At 51.5% G+C, this 18,840-nt stretch overlaps 1 protein-coding gene across 1 annotated transcript in view; it reads left to right on the top strand.

The window, feature by feature from the left end:
* ERN1 (endoplasmic reticulum to nucleus signaling 1) overlaps positions 1 to 18,624 on the top strand; it is an 83,236-nt gene extending 64,612 nt beyond the window's left edge. The window contains exons 12-22 of the mRNA XM_029212325.1: positions 874 to 1,065; positions 3,099 to 3,369; positions 4,117 to 4,207; positions 4,471 to 4,660; positions 5,716 to 5,815; positions 6,048 to 6,247; positions 9,766 to 9,913; positions 10,984 to 11,111; positions 12,711 to 12,834; positions 13,273 to 13,340; positions 13,871 to 18,624. Coding sequence (XP_029068158.1) covers positions 874 to 1,065; positions 3,099 to 3,369; positions 4,117 to 4,207; positions 4,471 to 4,660; positions 5,716 to 5,815; positions 6,048 to 6,247; positions 9,766 to 9,913; positions 10,984 to 11,111; positions 12,711 to 12,834; positions 13,273 to 13,340; positions 13,871 to 14,080 — 1,722 coding nt within the window. The 3' untranslated portion in view covers positions 14,081 to 18,624. The remainder of the gene's footprint in view (positions 1 to 873; positions 1,066 to 3,098; positions 3,370 to 4,116; positions 4,208 to 4,470; positions 4,661 to 5,715; positions 5,816 to 6,047; positions 6,248 to 9,765; positions 9,914 to 10,983; positions 11,112 to 12,710; positions 12,835 to 13,272; positions 13,341 to 13,870) is intronic.
* Positions 18,625 to 18,840: the final 216 nt, after the last annotated feature.

The raw sequence follows: 18,840 nt of genomic DNA, 5'->3' as shown, positions 1-18,840 counted from the left end.
CCCCCCCCCCCCCCCCGCAACGCCCTGTGGGAGGGGCTGCAGGAGAGGGAGGCAGGGCACTGCGTTAGTCTGGGCGGTGAGAACTGTGAGCGTGTGGGATGCCAAGGAGGCTGTGTGTCCATTTCACCAGGCAAGTGATAATGGCACACCTGGAACAGTAGATGTTTGAGAACAAATCAATGCATTTTTCTTGAAGTCCTAGAGATTCTGAGGCGCTTCGGCAGAAGCTCCACTTTACCTGAGTTAATTTTGGGCTCTAACAGAGGGTTCTGATGCTTTTTAAAAACTTTGAAAAATAGTGGACTGTTTGAATATGTGATTTTGTGTTTGGAGTTGCACTGAAAGTTTACAAACAACATAAGAAAGCTGCTTTATTACTTTATAGCTGTGTGTGCGCGCATGTGCGTGTGTGTGTGTGTGTGTGTGTGCGGTTTTCCTTTTTAATGTGAAATGCTGTTACCAAATTGACTACCAACCTTCCGCCAGACTTGTTACCTATGATTTCAGAGTTCCCCCAAACATCAGATCTACCATGAAAGGATGTTTTTGCCTTTAATAAGGATTTTCAAAAGAATATAGTATCTGAAGGCACTTTCAAAAGTGTTTCTCTAAAAACCGTTTTTGAGTAATGATACTATCACTGCAAGAGTGCATAGCCTCCCAAGGCAGTTGCTTTGAAAAAGGCAACAATTATCTGGTTTTGTGGTCTTTGGGTGGGCTTTAAAAAAATCCAACATGTTTCACAGCATAGTCATTCCTCGTAAATAGTCATTGTAAATGACTCGTAAATAGTCATTGCCTCTCTTTGTTGTTTGGCTCATTTATATCTGACTAGAAATTTTGCAGTGATGTCGCCACTCTCTCCCATGCAAGGTTATCGACCTGGTTGACCAGACTTCAGAAAACGCACCCACCACAGTTTCTCCAGATGTGGAAGAGAAGTTCGCTCATGCCCCACCCAGGCCCGAGGCCCCCGTGGACTCCATGCTCAAGGACATGGCCACCATCATCCTGAGCACCTTCCTGCTCATTGGCTGGGTGGCCTTCATCATCACCTACCCCCTGGTAAAGCTCCACTCCTTCCCTTTCCCCTCCCACGTGTTTCTGAACCTTTGCCCATCACCCGATGTTAGTGGGGTCCAGACAAAGGCGGCAAAGAAGCAAATACATTTCTTTTCCCACTTAAAAGTCAATATTGGCTTATCTTCAAAAACATTGTAATTAAAGAGACACTCACTTCTCAGGAAAGGACAATTTTGTACCTACATCTTATAGTTTGACTGTAAAAACTGATTTGGAAACCTTGCTTGCAAATCATTTTAAAAACTGTATTTTCTTTTTTTAAGACTACACATAATACATGAAAATCTGTTATTAAACTTTCCTCCCTTAAAAACTGTCTGTTTAGGGACTTCCCTGGCGGTCCAGTGGTTAAGACTTTGCCTTCCAGTGCAGGGGGTGAGGGTTTGATCCATGGTCGGGGAGCTAAGATCCCACATGCCTCACAGCCAAAAAAACCGAAACATGAAAACAAAAGCAATATAGTAACAAATTCAATAAAGACTTTAAAAATGGTCCACATTAAAAATTTTAAAAATCTTAAAAAAAAAAAGAAACCTGCCTGTTAGAGATATCAGATAGAGTGAGAAAGGCGGCACGGTTATTCCTTCAACTTTCTAGTTGGAAATAAGTGGCTAAAATTACATAGTTGAGTAGGTTGTGGGTTGGATAAAATATTCTGGAGGAATATTCTTTCTTTCTTTCTTTCTTTTTTTGCCTCACCACACAGCTAAAGCTAACAGTATCTTAGTTCCCCGACCAGGGATTGAACCTGGGTCCTCGGCAGTGAGAGCACAGAGTCCTAGCCACCGCACCACCAGGGAATTCCCTGGAGAAACATTCTTTCATCAAGATGCTTGGAGCATTGAAACCTTACCACCTCAGAACACAAGTGCTCCAAAAGCTCACATCCCCGTGGAGGAATGAGGATGACAAGCCCTTTGTGGCATTTTCCATTTGTCAAAATGTGTCCACCTGCATTGTTTTTTTTTTTTTTAGCCTCACCCAGTTCTTATTCTTATCTATCCCCTACCCACAAATAAAGAAACTTGACTCTGGGAAGTTAAATAACTTTCCCAAGGTAACTCAGCTAGTAGATGGAATTTCCAGGATTACAACCCAAGTTGAAAGAAAGAGAGCGAGATCTCTAGAAAACTCCCAGGCGGGTGTTGGCTACACACCCATCCCTGCAGCCACCTTCCCACGCATGGGGTAGTAATTAATAATCACAGGTCGCTGCCACTTCAAAGTATGATGGAATGAACTGTACAGACTAAATGAGAAGAGTGTGGGGTGTGGGGAAGGCAGCATGATGAAATGGGAGTGGGACCTCGGCCAGGCTCCCTGTGTTTCAGCCCCGCTCTGCCACATCCTGGCTGTGCAGCTGTGGGCAGATGGCCAGGTGGCCCTGAGTCCCAGTGGCGTCCCCGCCTCTGCACTGCTGGTGATCTGTGCACCAACCTCTGTAATGTGCACGGCAATGGTAGACAGCAAGCCTGGGTCTTCCCTGTGTCCACCACACTCTCAGCCACCTGGTACCCACTCTTCCTGTTTCGTTTCGCTCTTGCAACAATTCCCAGACTTTGTGGATTTTTTTTATTTTTTTGGCCGCACGTTGGGGCAGGCAGGGTCTTAGCTCCCCGACCAGGGGTTGAACCCGCACCCTTGGCAGTGAAAGTGTGGAGTCCTAACCACTTGACCGCCAGGGAAGTCCCCCAGACTTTCAGAAAAGTCCCAGAATTGTAGAGTTGACTGGAACCCCCTCCATCTGGCCCAGCCCTCCACCTCCAGTGGAATCCCCCCTCTGCTGCCCCTGAAGGGCCCCTCCAGTTGGGGGATGGGCTGTACTGGGAAGTCTAACTGGCAGGAAGAGCTCTGATCGCTCTGCCCCCCCGCGGCCTTCTCACTGGTCTCGTGCTGCCCCGTGGGGTCACCTCAAGCGTCCCCTCTTCCTCCGCCGCAGGAGCCTGCCCCGTCCCCGCCCGCTTGCGCGCTGGGCGCCGGGCTGCACTGGCCGGGGTGTGGGTTTCTCTTCCCAGAGCAGACGTCAGCAGCGGCAGCTCCAGCACCAGCGGTTTCAGAAGGAACTGGAGAAGATCCAGCTCCTGCAACAGCAGCAACTGCCCTTCCACCCACCTGGAGACGTCGCAGCCCAGGACACCGACCTCCTGGACTCGTGCGGACAGTACTCGGAGAGCTCGGCCACCAGCAGCCCCAGCACGTCCCCCAGAGTCTCCAACCACTCGCTCCACTCCAGCGGCTCCACCTCCAGGGCCGCCACCAGCCCCTTCCCGGAGCAGGATGACGAGGGTAAAGCGAGTTGCCATTTTGGTGCCGCCTTCTCTTTCGCGGGAGCACGACCTGAGGACCGTAAAGCCCCATGCCCTTCCTGGGGGTCTCCACGGGATTACGAAGTGCTGTTCCCAAGGGTTCACCGAGGTCTCACCTCCCCTCCCCCCCCACTCCGGGGGCGGGGCTTCTGCCCCATCCCGAGACCTCTGACCCGCAGAGGGAGCCACCGTGGCCCTCCCTCCATCTTGCTGCACAGAGGGCTGAGAGTCGCTGCTGACCAGAGGTGCACTGGCCCTCTGGTTCGAGAGCACCCCTGAGGCCGGCCGGTGGCCACGTGCAAAGGTGCAGCTGTTGGTCTGCTTTCATGCGGGAGGGGAGGCTCAGGCCGGTGGTCAGGGCCGATAGTCTGAGGGGATTGATGTGGAACCAGTGCAGAAGACCTCAGAGTCCTGAGTCTCAGGCTGGACACTGCTACTGGTCTCTCCATCTCACGCATCCCCCGGCACTACCTGCATGTTTCCGGTGCAGACCTTTGGGTGGATCTGTAGAGAAGCCCTGTCTTCAGGCTTCTGTCCTCACAGTAGTGAAAGTAAAAGCTGGAACAGAGGGCAGGGGCAGGCGAGGAGTCGGCCCTGGGCGTGACTGGGGAGGGGGCCCAGCAGCTCCTGCTCTCCAGGGCCCCTCAGTCTGAGCTCAGGAAGCTTGTAGCCACTCTAGCCTCAAGGTTGTTAGGTTATGTTTGTCCTTTTTTCTGTTCTGTCCCAGATGAGGAAACCAGCATGGTGATAGTTGGGAAAATCTCATTCTGTCCGAAGGACGTCCTGGGCCACGGAGCCGAGGGCACAATTGTGTACCGGTGAGTGGCCTGGAGAGCCCTGAGCCTTCACCACCTCACGTGCAAGCTCCCATCGGCTCCAGGGGCACAGTGGGGTCATCACAGTGACCAGATGGAAGAGTTCCCCACAGAGGGAAGTGATGGCCGCGGGGCCGCTGGGCGGTTGGTCAGGGCCCCCCAGGCTGTGAGGCCTTCGAGGCAGACGCTGCATCAGGTGGAAGGAGTCCCGCAGGCCCAGGGTTCTCCTGGCGTTTCCACAGCCAACCCCGCTCCTCGTCCTGCAGTGGCATGTTTGACAACCGCGACGTGGCCGTCAAGAGGATCCTCCCCGAGTGTTTTAGTTTCGCAGACCGTGAGGTCCAGCTGCTGCGAGAGTCAGACGAGCACCCAAACGTGATCCGTTACTTCTGCACCGAGAGGGACCGGCAGTTCCAGTACATCGCCATCGAGCTGTGCGCGGCCACCCTGCAGGAGGTGGGTGGCCCCAAGTCACTGATGGCTCTGCCAGCGCCACCGTCGGCTCCCTTCTCCCGGCAGCTCGAGTGCAGTTTTAGGGACTGCCAGTTTACTTATTTTTTAAATTTTTTTTTAGTAACTTTATTGAGGTTACAATACAAGGTATTCGTTTTCAATGTACGGTTTGATGCATGCTGACAAGGGTATGTACCCATTTTAACCGCCAACAGTGGAAATGTAGAGCACTTCCCTCTCCCCAGATTTAGTTGTGTGGTCCCCTTGGCTGCCCGGGGCAGTCTGTGCTTTTGCAGTTGGTACCTCTCTCCCTCTTGGCCTCCAGGAAACCTGGTTGATCCTTCCTCCCATCGCCGGTCAGGGCTGGTGTGGGCTAGGGGGATGCTAGTTGATGACTTGAGTCATTAAGATAATCCATTGAACCCCTTTTGCGCAGTTTCCAGGCTGTGCAACTGTGATATTTCAGTATCATTTGGCTTCATTGCAGGCTTACCTGTAGGAGGCAATGAACTTGGGTTTCCTACCCTCTCGTCATCTCATTATAAACTAGTAAGCTGGAGCTTTGTTTGTTTGCTTGTTTTAAGTCAGTCTTTCAGGGGAAAAGAAAGTCTGCTGGAAAATACGGATTTGAACGGAGAATATTGTCAGTAAAACTTCCCATTTGTTTGTTAAAATATGATCAAAGAAAACGAGCTGACCCAATACCAAATGTTTATTAAAGCAAAAACCTTCGGGCCGAATTTTTCTAAATAAAATTGAATCACTTAAAAAAAGAGAGGGCTTCCCTGCTGGCACAGTGGTTGAGAGTCCGCCTGCCGATGCAGGGGGCACGGGTTCGTGCCCCGGTCCAGGAGGATCCCACATGCTGCGCAGTGGCTAGGCCCGTGGGCCATCGCCACTGGGCCTGCGCGTCCGGAGCCTGTGCTGTGCAACGGGAGAGGCCACAACAGTGAGAGGCCCGCGTACCGCAAAAAAAAAAAAAAGAGAGAGAGAAGGTATGCTGAGGAGCGAAGTCCTGAGGGCCCTGTGCCGTGACCCAGCCTTCGTGTCTCTTGCAGTACGTGGAGCAGAAAGACTTTGCCCACCTCGGCCTGGAGCCCATCACCTTGCTGCAGCAGACCACCTCGGGCCTGGCCCACCTGCACTCCCTCAACATCGGTGAGAAGCCTCCCCTTATCAGGCGGGGGGACAACTTGCTCAGGTGGGCCTTGCCTCTGTCGAAGCTCTTTGCTGCCTCACCGGGTCCCTGTTGTTGAAGAAAGAGAGGACTTAACACATTTGAGAGCCAGAACCTTTACAGGCAGCAGCGGGTCTGTTGAGAATCTGAGGAGGGCCCATCCCCATCGCAGAAGGAGTCCAAGCACAGGACTAACCTGGAGTTTTGTGTTAGTTCACAGAGACCTGAAGCCACACAACATCCTCCTCTCCATGCCCAGCGCACACGGCAGGATCAAGGCCATGATCTCCGACTTCGGCCTCTGTAAGAAGCTGGCAGTGGGCAGACACAGCTTCAGCCGCCGCTCAGGGGTGCCCGGCACAGAAGGCTGGATCGCCCCGGAGATGCTGAGCGAAGACTGCAAGGAGAACCCCGTGAGTGTAGGCGTGGCTCTGTGAAAACTGCAGAAGCAGCCTCTTGTTCCCGGGGGATTCAGAGCCTCCAGGCCCAGGGAGGTGGGCTGGAGCGCTCACTGCCAGAGAGGGACGTTTCTGTAGCGGAGAGCTTCTCCCCCAGCAGCACTCTGCCGGCACTCTAACACTGTCTTCTGTCCAGAGGAATGAAAGGGGTGAATGTAGGCAGTTGTCTCTTTTTTTCCCCCGTACTCTTCCAATCCTTTCCCCCCCTATTTTGGGCAACTGGAAAATCAGGACTTGCGTAAGGTGAGCAAACTTCCAGTTTTCATTCTGTTTTTAATTTGTTTTTGTTTTTCCAGCTTTCTATTTTGAGAATTTTTAGACATACAGAAAATTGAGAGCAGTGAATACCTCTGTATCTCTACCCAGATTCAACATTCGTCCGTATTTTTCACTTTCTGTCTGTTCCCGCAACCATTCGAATACGAGTGGCAGGCCTCCCAGCCCTTTACCTTAAACAACTCAGCACACGTCTCCCAAGGACAGGTACATTCTACCTCCTGACCACCTACCCATGCTCACACCTCAGCCATTAATACTGTTTCCATTGATACCTAGTGTTCAATGCATATTCAAGTTTCCCCAGTTGTTCACCAAATGTCTCTTATAGAGCTGGTTTCTGTAAAGCAGGACCCAATTAGGTGTGTATGTTACATGGCGCTTCAACTATCTCCTTTCCTCAACACAGTTCTCCCAGCTTTCTTGTCCCACGACGGTGGCTCTTTGCAGAGTCGGGGCACTTCTCTGTAGCATGCCTCACTCGGGATTCGCTCACTCATTTCCTCTTGGTGGTATTTAACTTGCCTGTTCCTTGTATTCCTGTGAACTAGACATAGGTCTAAGGGCTTGACTAGATTCAAGTTAAGTGTTTTTGGTAAGAACAGTCCCAGTCGGGTTGTACCATTACTGCATCCCTAATGGTGATGCCGAGTTGAAGCAGCTGGTGCAGGCGGTGACACTGGCATCTCCCCTTTGTTAGGACTGTGTGGGGCGATACTCTGGCAGAGCGTGAATATCGCATTACCAACAGTCACTCACCTGATGGTTCAGCATCCATGGGCAATCCTTGCCTGAATCACTGCATTCAGTAGAAAGTCTACATTTATTAGCTGACATTTTTCTGTAAAGAAGAACTTTATTTATATTCCTTTTCTCTCTCTCTCTCTGTGGACTCATGGATTTTAAAAAAAATAGCAGTATAGTCCATTGTAGTCCTTATTCATTTTTGTTTGTTTTTGTTCCTATTCCTTTTGGTACTCAAATTGTTCCAGTTTGGCCAACAGGAGCCCCTTCGCGCTGGCTCCTGCATCCTTTTGCTGAGAGCCCAGTCGTGTTTGAGCACCTTGCTTTCTAGCCCAGCAAGACATTGGAGGATTATCTGGCGCTCCCCGACCAGATCTGGATGGGATCAGCCATCCTAAAATAGATTAGATTCAGTGGAGCCTCTTATCCTACTCACTGGGGACCGCAGCTGGTCAGTTAATCAAAAAGGTCAGTTACGATGAAAAAGCATAAGGAAATACATACACGCCTTAAACATTTTATTTTAACTTAGTAAGTAAGTAATGTGACTCTTTAAGGAAGTCTTTGATGTAAGACAAGATCTTTTTTTTGACTTGGGTCCAACTGAATGGACTTGTTCGTTTCCTCGCTTGCGTGCAGCACACTCACATGCCTTCGGTGACTTCTCGATCGAGACTTAGACATTTCAGACGCCTCCTAAGCGATTTGGAAGCAGAATCCCAGCTTTCAGCTATTTATGTCCTGTCGCTTACAGTTGAGTCTCCCACATCTAATTCCACAGCAGTTTTTGTAGCAACTCCTTCGCATTGAGTCTTTCCAAAGATTCAGCTTACCTCAAACTTGGCGGCCCGTGTATTTTTTCAGCTTATGGAGTATTTAAACTACAAGGATAAGTGGCAGAAATGAGTTTGGGAAAGAACATAACTGAGCCTAGAGATGAGCCCATAGAGTTGGGGGCAGAGGGGCCCAGCATGTGGGACGCAAGCCCCCAGGGGGCAGCATGAGTGGTAAGGATGCTGGAGAGTCAGGCAGCCTGAGCTGCAGAAAACGGAACACGGAGAGCATTAACGACACAGTCAGTAGGTGAGAAGTGGCCACCAGGTGAGCGCTTCAGTGGTGGTGGACTTGTTCCTCCTGTCCTGAATCTGTCACCCACCTAAGGAACATTCTGGTGAAGTAGAACAAAGATGACTGGGCTCAGGAATAAGACCTGCATCTTGTCCTGGTTTGTCCCTATCCAGCAGTGACCCTGGGCTTGTCATTGAGCCTTTCTGTCCGTGTCTTCATCTGGGGATGGTGACATTTGCTCTGCTCACCTCACAGGGCTCTTGTGAAGGGTGTGTTTTCTCCAGTGAGGAAGGTGACGAGCTCCTGGCTTTCTCTCGCTAGAGCCTCACGTTGTCTGGTGGAGAATCCGAGTGGTGGGGCCTGACGTGAGGGACCCACGCCGTGCTCGGGAGCCATCCCAGTGTAACACCCCATGTAGACATGCTAGGCGTCATACACACACATTTCATCTGTAGGCATGGAATGGTTTCACGGGATAAGTGAGACGTGTTATTAGATAACATCAAAGTGAGCTCACTGGAAATTTGTTAACTAATCTTTTTCTGGGACTGTTTTGGGTTTTTTTTGTCTATTTTATTTTATTTATTTATTTTTTAACATCTTTATTGGGGTATAATTGCTTTACAATGGTGTGTTAGTTTCTGCTGTATAACAAAGGGAATCAGTTATACATATACATATGTTCTCTGGGACTGTTTTTGAACCAAAAACTCTTTTTTTTTGGCCACGCCACGTGGCTTGCGGGATCTTAGTTCCCTGACCAGGGATCAAACCCGCGCCCTCGGCAGTGAAAGTGCGAAGTCCTAACCACTGGACCACCAAGGTATTCCCACCAAAAACTGGTTTTATTTCGTTTATTAACCCAGTGTTAAGACCTGTCATATGTGGGCACCTTGGAAGTCCCTGGGGGTACAACAGGGAAGCAAACGCACAGAAATTCCTGCCCACGAGGAGTTGCATGCTGGTTGGGTGAGGAATAACTACCCGCAGGGAGAGAGCGTCCTGTGGGCCGAGCACTGGTTTGAGCCACCGTTTCCACACTAAACGTGTGCGTCTGATCTTCACAACAGCCCCATGGGGTCCTCCTCGTTTCATGGTCATGGATGCTGAGGTGCAGAGTGACCAAGGGGCTTCCGAGGGCCAGTGGCAGAGCCAGCAGGCATCGCAGGCATTGGGTCCAGAGCCCAGTTCTCCACTGGGACCTCCAGCACTTGTGTGGGACCTGCGGGGCACCCAGCACCGCTCTGAGGCCGTCAGAACTTTCAGCCGGCTCTCCTAAGGCACCTTCTAGGTGGAAGAATCAGCAGCAACACCCCCTCCTCTGCTGCTGACTTAGAATGAGAATTCTCCCCTGAAGCCCTCTGATGCCCCGAGTTTCTTTTCAGACCTACACGGTGGACATCTTCTCTGCGGGCTGCGTCTTTTACTACGTGATATCTGAGGGCAGCCACCCTTTTGGCAAGTCCCTGCAGCGGCAGGCCAACATCCTCCTGGGCGCCTGCAGCCTGGACTGCCTGCACCCTGAGAAGCACGGTAAGCGGGCAGCAGGGCTGGGGGGCCTCGGGAGCGGCCCCTGTGGGCGGGGGTGGGGCCGGCTCTGACTCCCCGGAGGCCCTTCTTTCCAGCTGCTCGCCCTGTGGGCCTCAGTGAACTGACGACTGGGTCCAGAGCTGGTGGAGGGCTGGGTAGGGTGTCCTCGAAGCGCCACCTTCTAAAGCCAAGCAGCTCCCAGGTTCCTTCAGGTCACACGATGACCTGTGTGACCTGGGTAAGGCCCCCTTGGGGGACCTCTGTTTTCCAGCTTGTGACTCTTGAGGGTTAAATAATCTGAGGTCCCTTCCTGCCCTGACGTTTGGGGAGACGGAAAGGCCATGCTGCATACACTGGGCTCTCGTGTGCGGGCCAGTGGTCAGCGCGTGCGGCCTGGGCTGAGGACAGACGGGCTGGGTCCTCGCTCTCCAGGCACGCAGGTGACAAGTCTTTCTGCCTGACTTCAGGGTTTCCCGCATTATAATTGGCCCGTGACACCCCACTGTTGCCTTTTGAAAAAATTTAAACCATCTTACTGTTTTGCCCATGGATTAATTTTCCTTATTCCCTGGAGACAAAACAGATTAGCATAAAGGCTAGAATCCCATTATACAGTGATGAATGACTGCTACTAATACCTTTGTATCTATTATTCTGATCATCTATCTAGACATGTATGCATATTTTTATAAAAATGGGGTTAAATAGTGCATAGTATTTTGCAGCACGCTCGTTTTTAAACTTCATCTTGACTCTCTCTGCGTCCGTCCGCATTCAGCCAGCACGTCATCCTGGTGGCCCACAGTCCAGCGCGTGGAGGCACAATGGTGTCACCCGAGCCTCTGGTATCGAGTATTTCCAATCACTCTTTTTCACTAACCGCGCAGTGAGGACTCTCCTTAGCTGAAGTCTTGTGCAAGCTCTTATGTTATTGGATTGAGTTCCTGTCCGTAGAACCTTGAGTCACAGGGCATGCAGACTGTCAGGGTTTTGGGTATTTGCTTGTGGTAATAAGCACAGGTAGGTAATAGGCTGGTAATAACGAGTTGCATGTTTATTTTCCTCCTTTGTAGAAGACGTTATTGCCCGGGAGTTAATAGAGAAGATGATTGCAATGGATCCTCAGAAGCGCCCGTCAGCGAAGCATGTGCTGAAACACCCGTTCTTCTGGAGCCTAGAAAAGCAGCTCCAGTTCTTCCAGGTGGAGACATTTGTTTCCTTTATCAAAAATTTTCATGTAACCTTTCCAGTTTTTTTCCCAGAAACTACAGCAAAGGACAAAGAATAAAACAAATGACCCCGTAATTCCATAACCGAGAGATAACCACAGTTGACATTTTAATATATTTTCTCCATACGGGCAGACCGGGTTTGGCTCCAGACCACCCTGATAAAGCAAATATCGCAATAACGTGAGCCACATGAACGTTTTGGTTTCCCGGTGCATATAAGAGTTCATGTTTACACTATACTGTACTCTAAGTGTGCGATAACATTACGTCTGAGGTCAGGTGTCTTCCAGGGACCTTCACACTAGCCAGGTCACTTTGTTGTATGTGTGTTTTTTTTAAATATTATTAACATTTTTTGATTAATGTCCTTCTTTTTATTTATTTATTTGGCTGCACCAGGGCTTAGTTTGGCACGCGGGTTCCCTAGTCTTAGCATGTGGGTTCTTTAGTTGCGGCATGTGAACTCTTAGTTCCGGCATACATGTGGGATCTAGTTCCCCGACCAGGGATCGAACCCGGGCCTCCTGCATTGGGAGCGCAGAGTCTTAGCCACTGGACCACCAGGGAGGTCCCTATCCAGGTCACTTTGATGATCACAAGATATAGAGCAGGAATGAAGCTCACACAAAGGGACCTTCACCCCACCAGGGTTAGGATGTAAACTCTCAGTATCTCCAAGTCACGTGTCTTGCGAACACCCCCAGCTTCCATCCACGTCACTAGCTGTACCGACTTTGCGGCTCAGCACCATGTGCCCCCCGTGTACCCGAGTTGACCATCAATCCCCCCCCACCAAGGCTTTCTTCCTGCAACTGCAAGTTAGACGGTCAGCCAGTCTGACTTCATCTTCATCAAAGAAAGAAAAGCCAGGGCTTCCCTGGTGGCGCGGTGGTTGAGAGTCCGCCTGCCGATGCGGGGGATGCGGGTTCGTGCCCTGGTCCGGGAAGACCCCACGTGCTGCGGAGTGGCTGGGCCCGTGAGCCCCATGAGGCTGCTTGGTGGACCTGTCTCACTGGCCGGGGCTCAGAGAGGCCCGTGCTCAGGTGCATACTTCGGACCCCGAGCAGGATTTAGATCCAGGGCCGGGGCCTCCAGAGCCCACACTCTTGTCACCAGCTTTTCTCCTCTGAAAGAAGTCTTGGCTTCGTCTGTCTTTCCTAATTGTTTGAATGAGGAGTGACAACCCTGCATCAGTCATGGCTCTGAGCATGTCCTGTTCCAGTGGGTACACAAAAGTCACAGGATGCGAATCAAAATGGACCTTTTTTTTTTTTTTTTGGTTCATAGATGAATACGGATTGCACACGTGACCCTGTATGTGCGAAACACGGGCGAGGCACTGTAGGTCTGAGGTGGAGATGGTCCGTGTCGGCCTCTCCTCAGCGAGTGGCAGACGGGGCTGCTCCCAGGGAAGAGGTGATGGACAGGGGAGAAGGCAGGACGCTTGCTGCCCGGCTCTGGGCTGAGGCTCAGGCAGGGGTGGCCGTCCCGGCACTCAGAGTGTCCGTCCTCTGGCTCTCAGAGCCTCTGCACACTGACTGTTACCTGTTGCCCTGTCCCCCTCCCAGGACGTGAGTGACCGGATAGAGAAGGAGTCCCTAGATGGCCCGATAGTGAAGCAGCTGGAGCGCGGCGGGCGGGCTGTCGTGAAGATGGACTGGAGGGAGAACATCACTGTCCCCCTCCAGACAGGTGACCTCACGGTGCCCCCGGGGTCAGTGTTGGTGGAAGCGGTGCAAAAACAGCAGCTGTTTCTGAGAAGCAGACGTGGAAACGGCAACTCCAGGCCGTTTGGGGCTCCAAATACCGCTTCTGGGATTGAGGCTTCCTGTGGTTTGGATACAGGTCACACCATTGCTCTGACGTGTGTCCCAGTTGTCTCTCAGAGTGACAGGTCAGTGACAGGTGTCATGCCCTCAGCGGTCATTTCTGATCGCAGGTGAGAAAGGGAGGTGGAATTCAGACTAACACTGCCGCCCTGGGGTTCAGTCTGGGGAAGTGCGCCTGTCAGTGACAAGAATGGAGTTAGGTCATGATTTGGTCCGATTGCTTGATCCCCAGGAGCCCCAGGAATTGTTTTCTTTCGAAATCTGTTTGTCTGTTACATTGCCTTCCTTGTTTTTTTCCTAGATCTGCGTAAATTCAGAACCTATAAAGGCGGCTCTGTCCGAGATCTCCTCCGGGCCATGAGAAATAAGGTGAGGGCTATGAGCACACGGCGGTCCGGGCGGGGCCGCAGCGCAGCCCCCCCTGCTCATATCCCTTCTCTGGGGGTCCTCCAGCCCCTCTGGATGAGGACCTTACAGAGGCTGGGAGGCCTTGGCTGCACAGGAAACACTAGAGGCTGTTTCTTCCCCTGAATGAACTTTCTCTCCAGGGATGTTGAGGCGGGGATACAGGTCACAGTGCAGCCTCTGCTAGAAGCGGGCTCCCGGGTGCTACATCCTTTGCTGACTTGTTCGGTGCCTGGATGTGCACAAATAAACTCCTTCTGACGGGGGCCCTTCCCGCCCCGGGGCGGGCCCCGCCCTCCCCTCACCGGCCTCGCCCCGCCCTCCCCGCTCGGCTCCGAGGCCTCCCCGGAAGGAGGGGAAGCGGCGCCAGGAGCTGGTGGGTGGTTCCTTTACGCGGCCTAACGGTCGGTGTTTCTTGAGCGAGGGTCTTGCCGGGTCCCGCGGGCTCCTCTCTGCTGACCGCGGGTCTGTGTCGCCCCCCCTCCCGTCTACAGAAGCACCACTACCGGGAGCTGCCCGAGGAGGTGCGGGAGACGCTAGGCCCCCTTCCCGACGGCTTCGTGCGCTACTTCACCTCGCGCTTCCCCCACCTCCTCTCCCACACCTACCGTGCCATGGAGCTGTGCCGCCGCGAGAGGCCCTTCCAGCCCTACTACCACGAGCCCCCCGAGCCCCGGCCCCCAGTGACTCCAGACGCCCTCTGAGCCAGGCGGCCTCCGTGCCGGCGGCCCCGCTGGGACCAAGGGCCTGGTCTCTACAAGCCACAGCCTGGCGTCTCCTGCCGAGCAGGGAGACCAGGCTGCAAAGCCAAGTGCCTCGAGCTGCCTGCTCTGCAGCCAGCAGGGGAGGATGCTGACCCCGGGAAGTGGGAGGCGTGACCCCGCCCCCCCTCCCGACCCACGAGGGAGCTGGGAAGACATTGGCCGTGAAAGCTTGACCATCGGGGGACGGCTGCGAAGGAGGGCCATTCCCAGAGGCAGAGGGGAGCACCCTCTGCCTTCTCCTGGATAAACTCGCTTCAGACTTCCGTTTCTTTTAAAACTTCCTGTGAGATGCCACTGTGTGGGCCCTTAAGGAAGAGAGCTGAGGGAACCCTCAGTGGTGCCTACGTGCTGGGACCGGGAGCATCTCTCTCTTGGACCAGCCGGGCCGAGGTGCACTAAGTGCAGCCTCCCCTAGAAGCAGGGCTCCGGAGGAGAGGGTGCCCAGGAGGAGGAAGACCTTCAGAGGGCGCCACCCCCAGGGATCGGAGATGCCTCACTGATCACAGACGCGCCCACAGGTTCCCAGGTCATTGTAACCAGTGTTTCCTCGGGGGTGGCGAGAGCCTTGAGGGTGGGGACGCGGTGTGGGGAGAGGCCAGACTGGAACTCTGGAAGGTGAGTCTGTGTCTACGGGTCTCTCAGAAACAAAGAGGATGCTGCGTTCTGAGACAGCTGTGGCCCAGGGCACCGGTGGCCTGAATGGTGGGCTTTGGTGGAGTCGTGCCCTGGGGTGCTTGGGGATGTTTAGGAGCATTTGGGGGCAGGAGGTGATAAGTCCCCTGGCTATGAAGGAAAGCAGCTCCAACCCAGGCAGGGACAGGCCTTTGGGACCAGAGGGGAGCAGGCCAAATGGGACACTCATGGCCACCCGGGGAGAGCCCTGGCCAGCAGGTAGGCGATGAGGCTGCTCTGTCCCTGGGGCTGGTAGGACGGGCCGGGGTTAGAGGGCCAAGGCCAGGGTCACCGCACACTTTCAGGCAGGCTTTTATGTTTCTCTTGGCAGATTTTAATAACTTTATGTTTTGATCATACTGTAGAATGCTACATTAGCGTGAGCTGAACTTAACTTGAAGCTTGTGAGGAAGTAATGCAAGATATAGAATACATCTTCTATTTTGTAAGGTACCCAAAGTCCCATCCCCTCCAGAAAGAGTGTTCATATGTTGAACATTCTCTAATGCTGAAGAGTAAAACGTTATAGCAACACTATATACACGTATGAAAGTAATATTCTCTAAATTATGTCAATACCATGGGGTTTTTTCCCCCTAAAATTAATATAATTTTTAACTTTAGTTTTAGTCAAAAACTCCTCTGTCTTTTCTCTACCGAGAGCCTTAGAGGTTAAATGCAGTCAGGGTACCACGTAAGGAAGCGTTTTGCGTGTACTTTCTCCAGCCAGGGGAATGGATCGTTGCAGTTCGGTCCTAGTGAACCCAGAGACTCCTCTCAGGAGGAAGAATGTTACTGTCTAGTTTTACTAACTAACAGAGAAATCGCTGTTTCTTCTCCTTGTAAGACGTTTTCTGGTGGTGAATTTGAATGAGGGCCACTCATCAAAAGCGCTCATTCTGCCTTCAGAGAATTCAGTTCCCTTCCTTTCCTAATGCCTAATGTCACTTTTTTTTCTTTTCTCCTTTTAATATTATCCTACATCTTTAAACCTCATCAGTTACCTCATTTAGACCTGGGAACCCCGGCATCCTTGGTCAGCATCGTGGTGTCTTGTACCACGCTGTCCGTTTTTCAGGAACACAGCCGGACGGTTTTCTTCTCCCCGCTCTGATGCTCCTGAGCCAGCGCCCTCCCGCGCTGTTCTGTGGCAGCTCTGCAGGTCGCTTTGCCGCCGGGCCTGATGGTGAGACAGTACGAAGTGGAGAAGGTGCCATGAGCAATTTAAAGGACCGTCAGCTTCCTGTGTTGGGGGCAGTGGCGGGGGGGGGCTGTTGGCGAGGCAGCTGCCTTGCCTCGTGGTCGCTGCTGAATGTTCTCTCTGGGGAGTAGCCAGGTCATTCTCAGCAGCCCAGGGTTTATGTCATCTCTCTATTTTGGCCCAGCTTGCCTCCAGGACAGCTTTTTTTAAAATTCCTTTTCTGCTTGCAATACTAGTTTTTAACTACCCAACTTTCTCAAACTCATTTATTCAGTGTATTTTATTTGAGCACTTACTGTATGAGCTGGGCAGGATATCGCATGCTAGGGACACAGGTGAACAAAATAGGCAAAACCTTGGCTTTCATACGAGCCAGTGATAGACGGCAGTGAGTAAATATCAGTGCTGCCAAGAAGATGCGGACGTGGGGAAGGGCGTGCGTTTGGGGTTTTCACCCATCAGATCCGGGGTCAGATTGCCTTCTGTCCATCTTCTCTCCATCACCTTTGGGAACCCAGTCACCCGTCAGTCCTCCAGGCCGCTTGAAAAGGTCTCTTGTGGGCACCATCTGGTTTATCCCATCCTGGTCTCTAGAATTCTGGTTTCCTGTTGTGCTCGGCGCAGCGGGAAGGTGTCTTCCTTTCTCGAAAAGAGGGTTCTGCACCTGCCACGTGTCCTGTCACTGCTGAGCTGTTTGATCTTTAGTATGATTCTTTGAAGGCTGTTTGACTTTTTACAAGTACACCATCTTCATCTTTAAGACAGAATTTATTTGCATCTGTTAGGGATCCCAAGGACACCATAATCTATTTAAATCTTGTGTTGACCCTTGTATCGAATCTGTCTTTGGCACACCTGCCAGAATTCTCATGTTGCTTATTGAGTCCTTTTAACTTCAATTTTTAGAGAGCTCCACCTGTCACTGGGCACCAGAGCGTCTGCACTCTTGGGAATCATTGGTGTTACATGATAAGTCACTAAACCACCTGGTGGCTGATGTATAAAATCCCAGATGCAAAGGTCCCCTCCCATCTCCCCCTCACTCAGTGCAAGAGTCATCATAGGCTCTTCCCAGGGAGACGTTATTCCGACCCATTACGTGTATTTCAGTGGAAGAGCCACAGGTTAGTGGGTCCAGCAAAGTGCTTCCTTCCCGCCAACTGGAGAAGAAGGGTCCTTATCAGAGCTCGCCCTGATGCTTTGGGGGAGGTTTTGTGTGAACGCGATTCATTTATCACCGCAGTGAAAGAGATGAACTGGTGGTTGATCTGACCTCGAAGGTGTGGGGGGGCCTTTGGGTTGCAGGGCTTTGTCCTCTTGGCCACTTTCTTCTCTGAAGTTAGACTGTGGCCAGGCTTGGATTTCCCGGGACTGTTCTCATTGTGCATCTCTGTTCATCGGATCCTCAGCCTTGAAGTCCTCCAGGAAGGTGGGCTGGTTCCGTTTTCACAGCCTTCTGTGCTGGAAGACAGAGCACAGCACGCCTGTAAGGAGCCTCTTTAAATTCTCTTTAGCTTTCTCTCTGCTCATTTAGCTTCTGAAATCCCTCTTCCTCGTATTTTCCAGTGTTTCTTTTCCTTGGCCACCCTTCACCATCCCGGAGTAGTTGTTTCAGTTAACTGTGCTCTGGCGCATTGGCCTTGCCTAGAAGAAAGTTGCCAGGTGTCCTGTACGGATGAGCCAGAATTCCGCCTTCCGGTGTTGGACCCGGTATCCTTTAAACCAAAGTGTCTACTCTTCCTTGTACTGGGTTTTCTTTATGAAACAGTGATTTCCACGAGTAACAGGTTCTGATTTTTTTATCGGCACTTAAATCCTCTCTGTATTCATTGGAAAACCACAAAGACAGTATCTGCGATGAGCCTCCCCCCTAGAGCAGCCTTAACCAACACTTCCAGCCAAAGTCCCCACCCCACCCGCCTCACCCCGTGCTCTTGAGTGTCTGGCGGGTACCGTATTCCTTTTCAGTGTCCCAGAAGCTGTGACGGGGGAGTCCCCGCTTACCTAGAAAGCATTACCAATCAACTCTGCAGCATTCTCAGATGCAAACCTTAGGTAGTGTTCTTTTTGCAATGACCTATTTATTTAACCTATTTATATTTATTTAATTTTTACTCTGAAGTGTATCCAGTGACAATTGCACTTGCTTAAAGCACATCAGATTTGCTTTGGACAACACCCCTGACCATTTTAAAACTGGAATCGGAAAAGTTATACTGTATCCTTCCACAGGATGGACGCCTTATAGTAGTTTTGTCATTAAAGGATAAATAATTTGGTTGGGGTAAAGATGTTAATTTTTAAGTGATTTTTTTTTTTTTTTAAATTCTGTGCCATTGTGTCTTCTCTGTGGACAGTTAATTGTTGGATGGGTCTGTGTTAATTGTGTGATACAATCCTCTGTGGAACCTAAAATCCTCTTTTTAGCTTTGTATTTTATAAACTGCCAGGTTGTACAGTTTTTATGTGTATTTTTAAAGCTTGATGACGTGAGGGTATCTAAGTTAAACGGCCTATTTTTGTACCTCCTGTACAGTTTTATAATTCTGCTGATTGATAATGGCACCTTATGTTGAACCAACCACAAATAAAAGTAGTTTTAGATTTGGAAGCCAGCTCCATCTCCTTAGAGACTTGACCACCACTCTCAGACCAGGGGTCGTTCTTGGCTGTCTTCCTGGGTAGGAGTCTGGCTGGTGGAGCCGGAGCAGTGGGCTTAGCGGGTGGGAGGATGGACGGGAGAGGTGTGTTTGTTTACTTGCTGGTGTTCATGGCAGGGTCTGGGGGCTGGAGAGTCCTCCTTAGTTTCTGTGGGCAAAGCTTCCTT

Source organism: Monodon monoceros, unplaced genomic scaffold (assembly GCF_005190385.1).
Source record: "Monodon monoceros isolate NGI ecotype Baffin Bay Population unplaced genomic scaffold, NGI_Narwhal_1 Super_Scaffold_9, whole genome shotgun sequence".
Lineage (NCBI taxonomy): Eukaryota > Metazoa > Chordata > Mammalia > Artiodactyla > Monodontidae > Monodon > Monodon monoceros.
The sequence above is the reverse complement of the archived record's forward strand: the minus strand, read 5'-3'. Positions and strand labels throughout refer to the sequence as shown.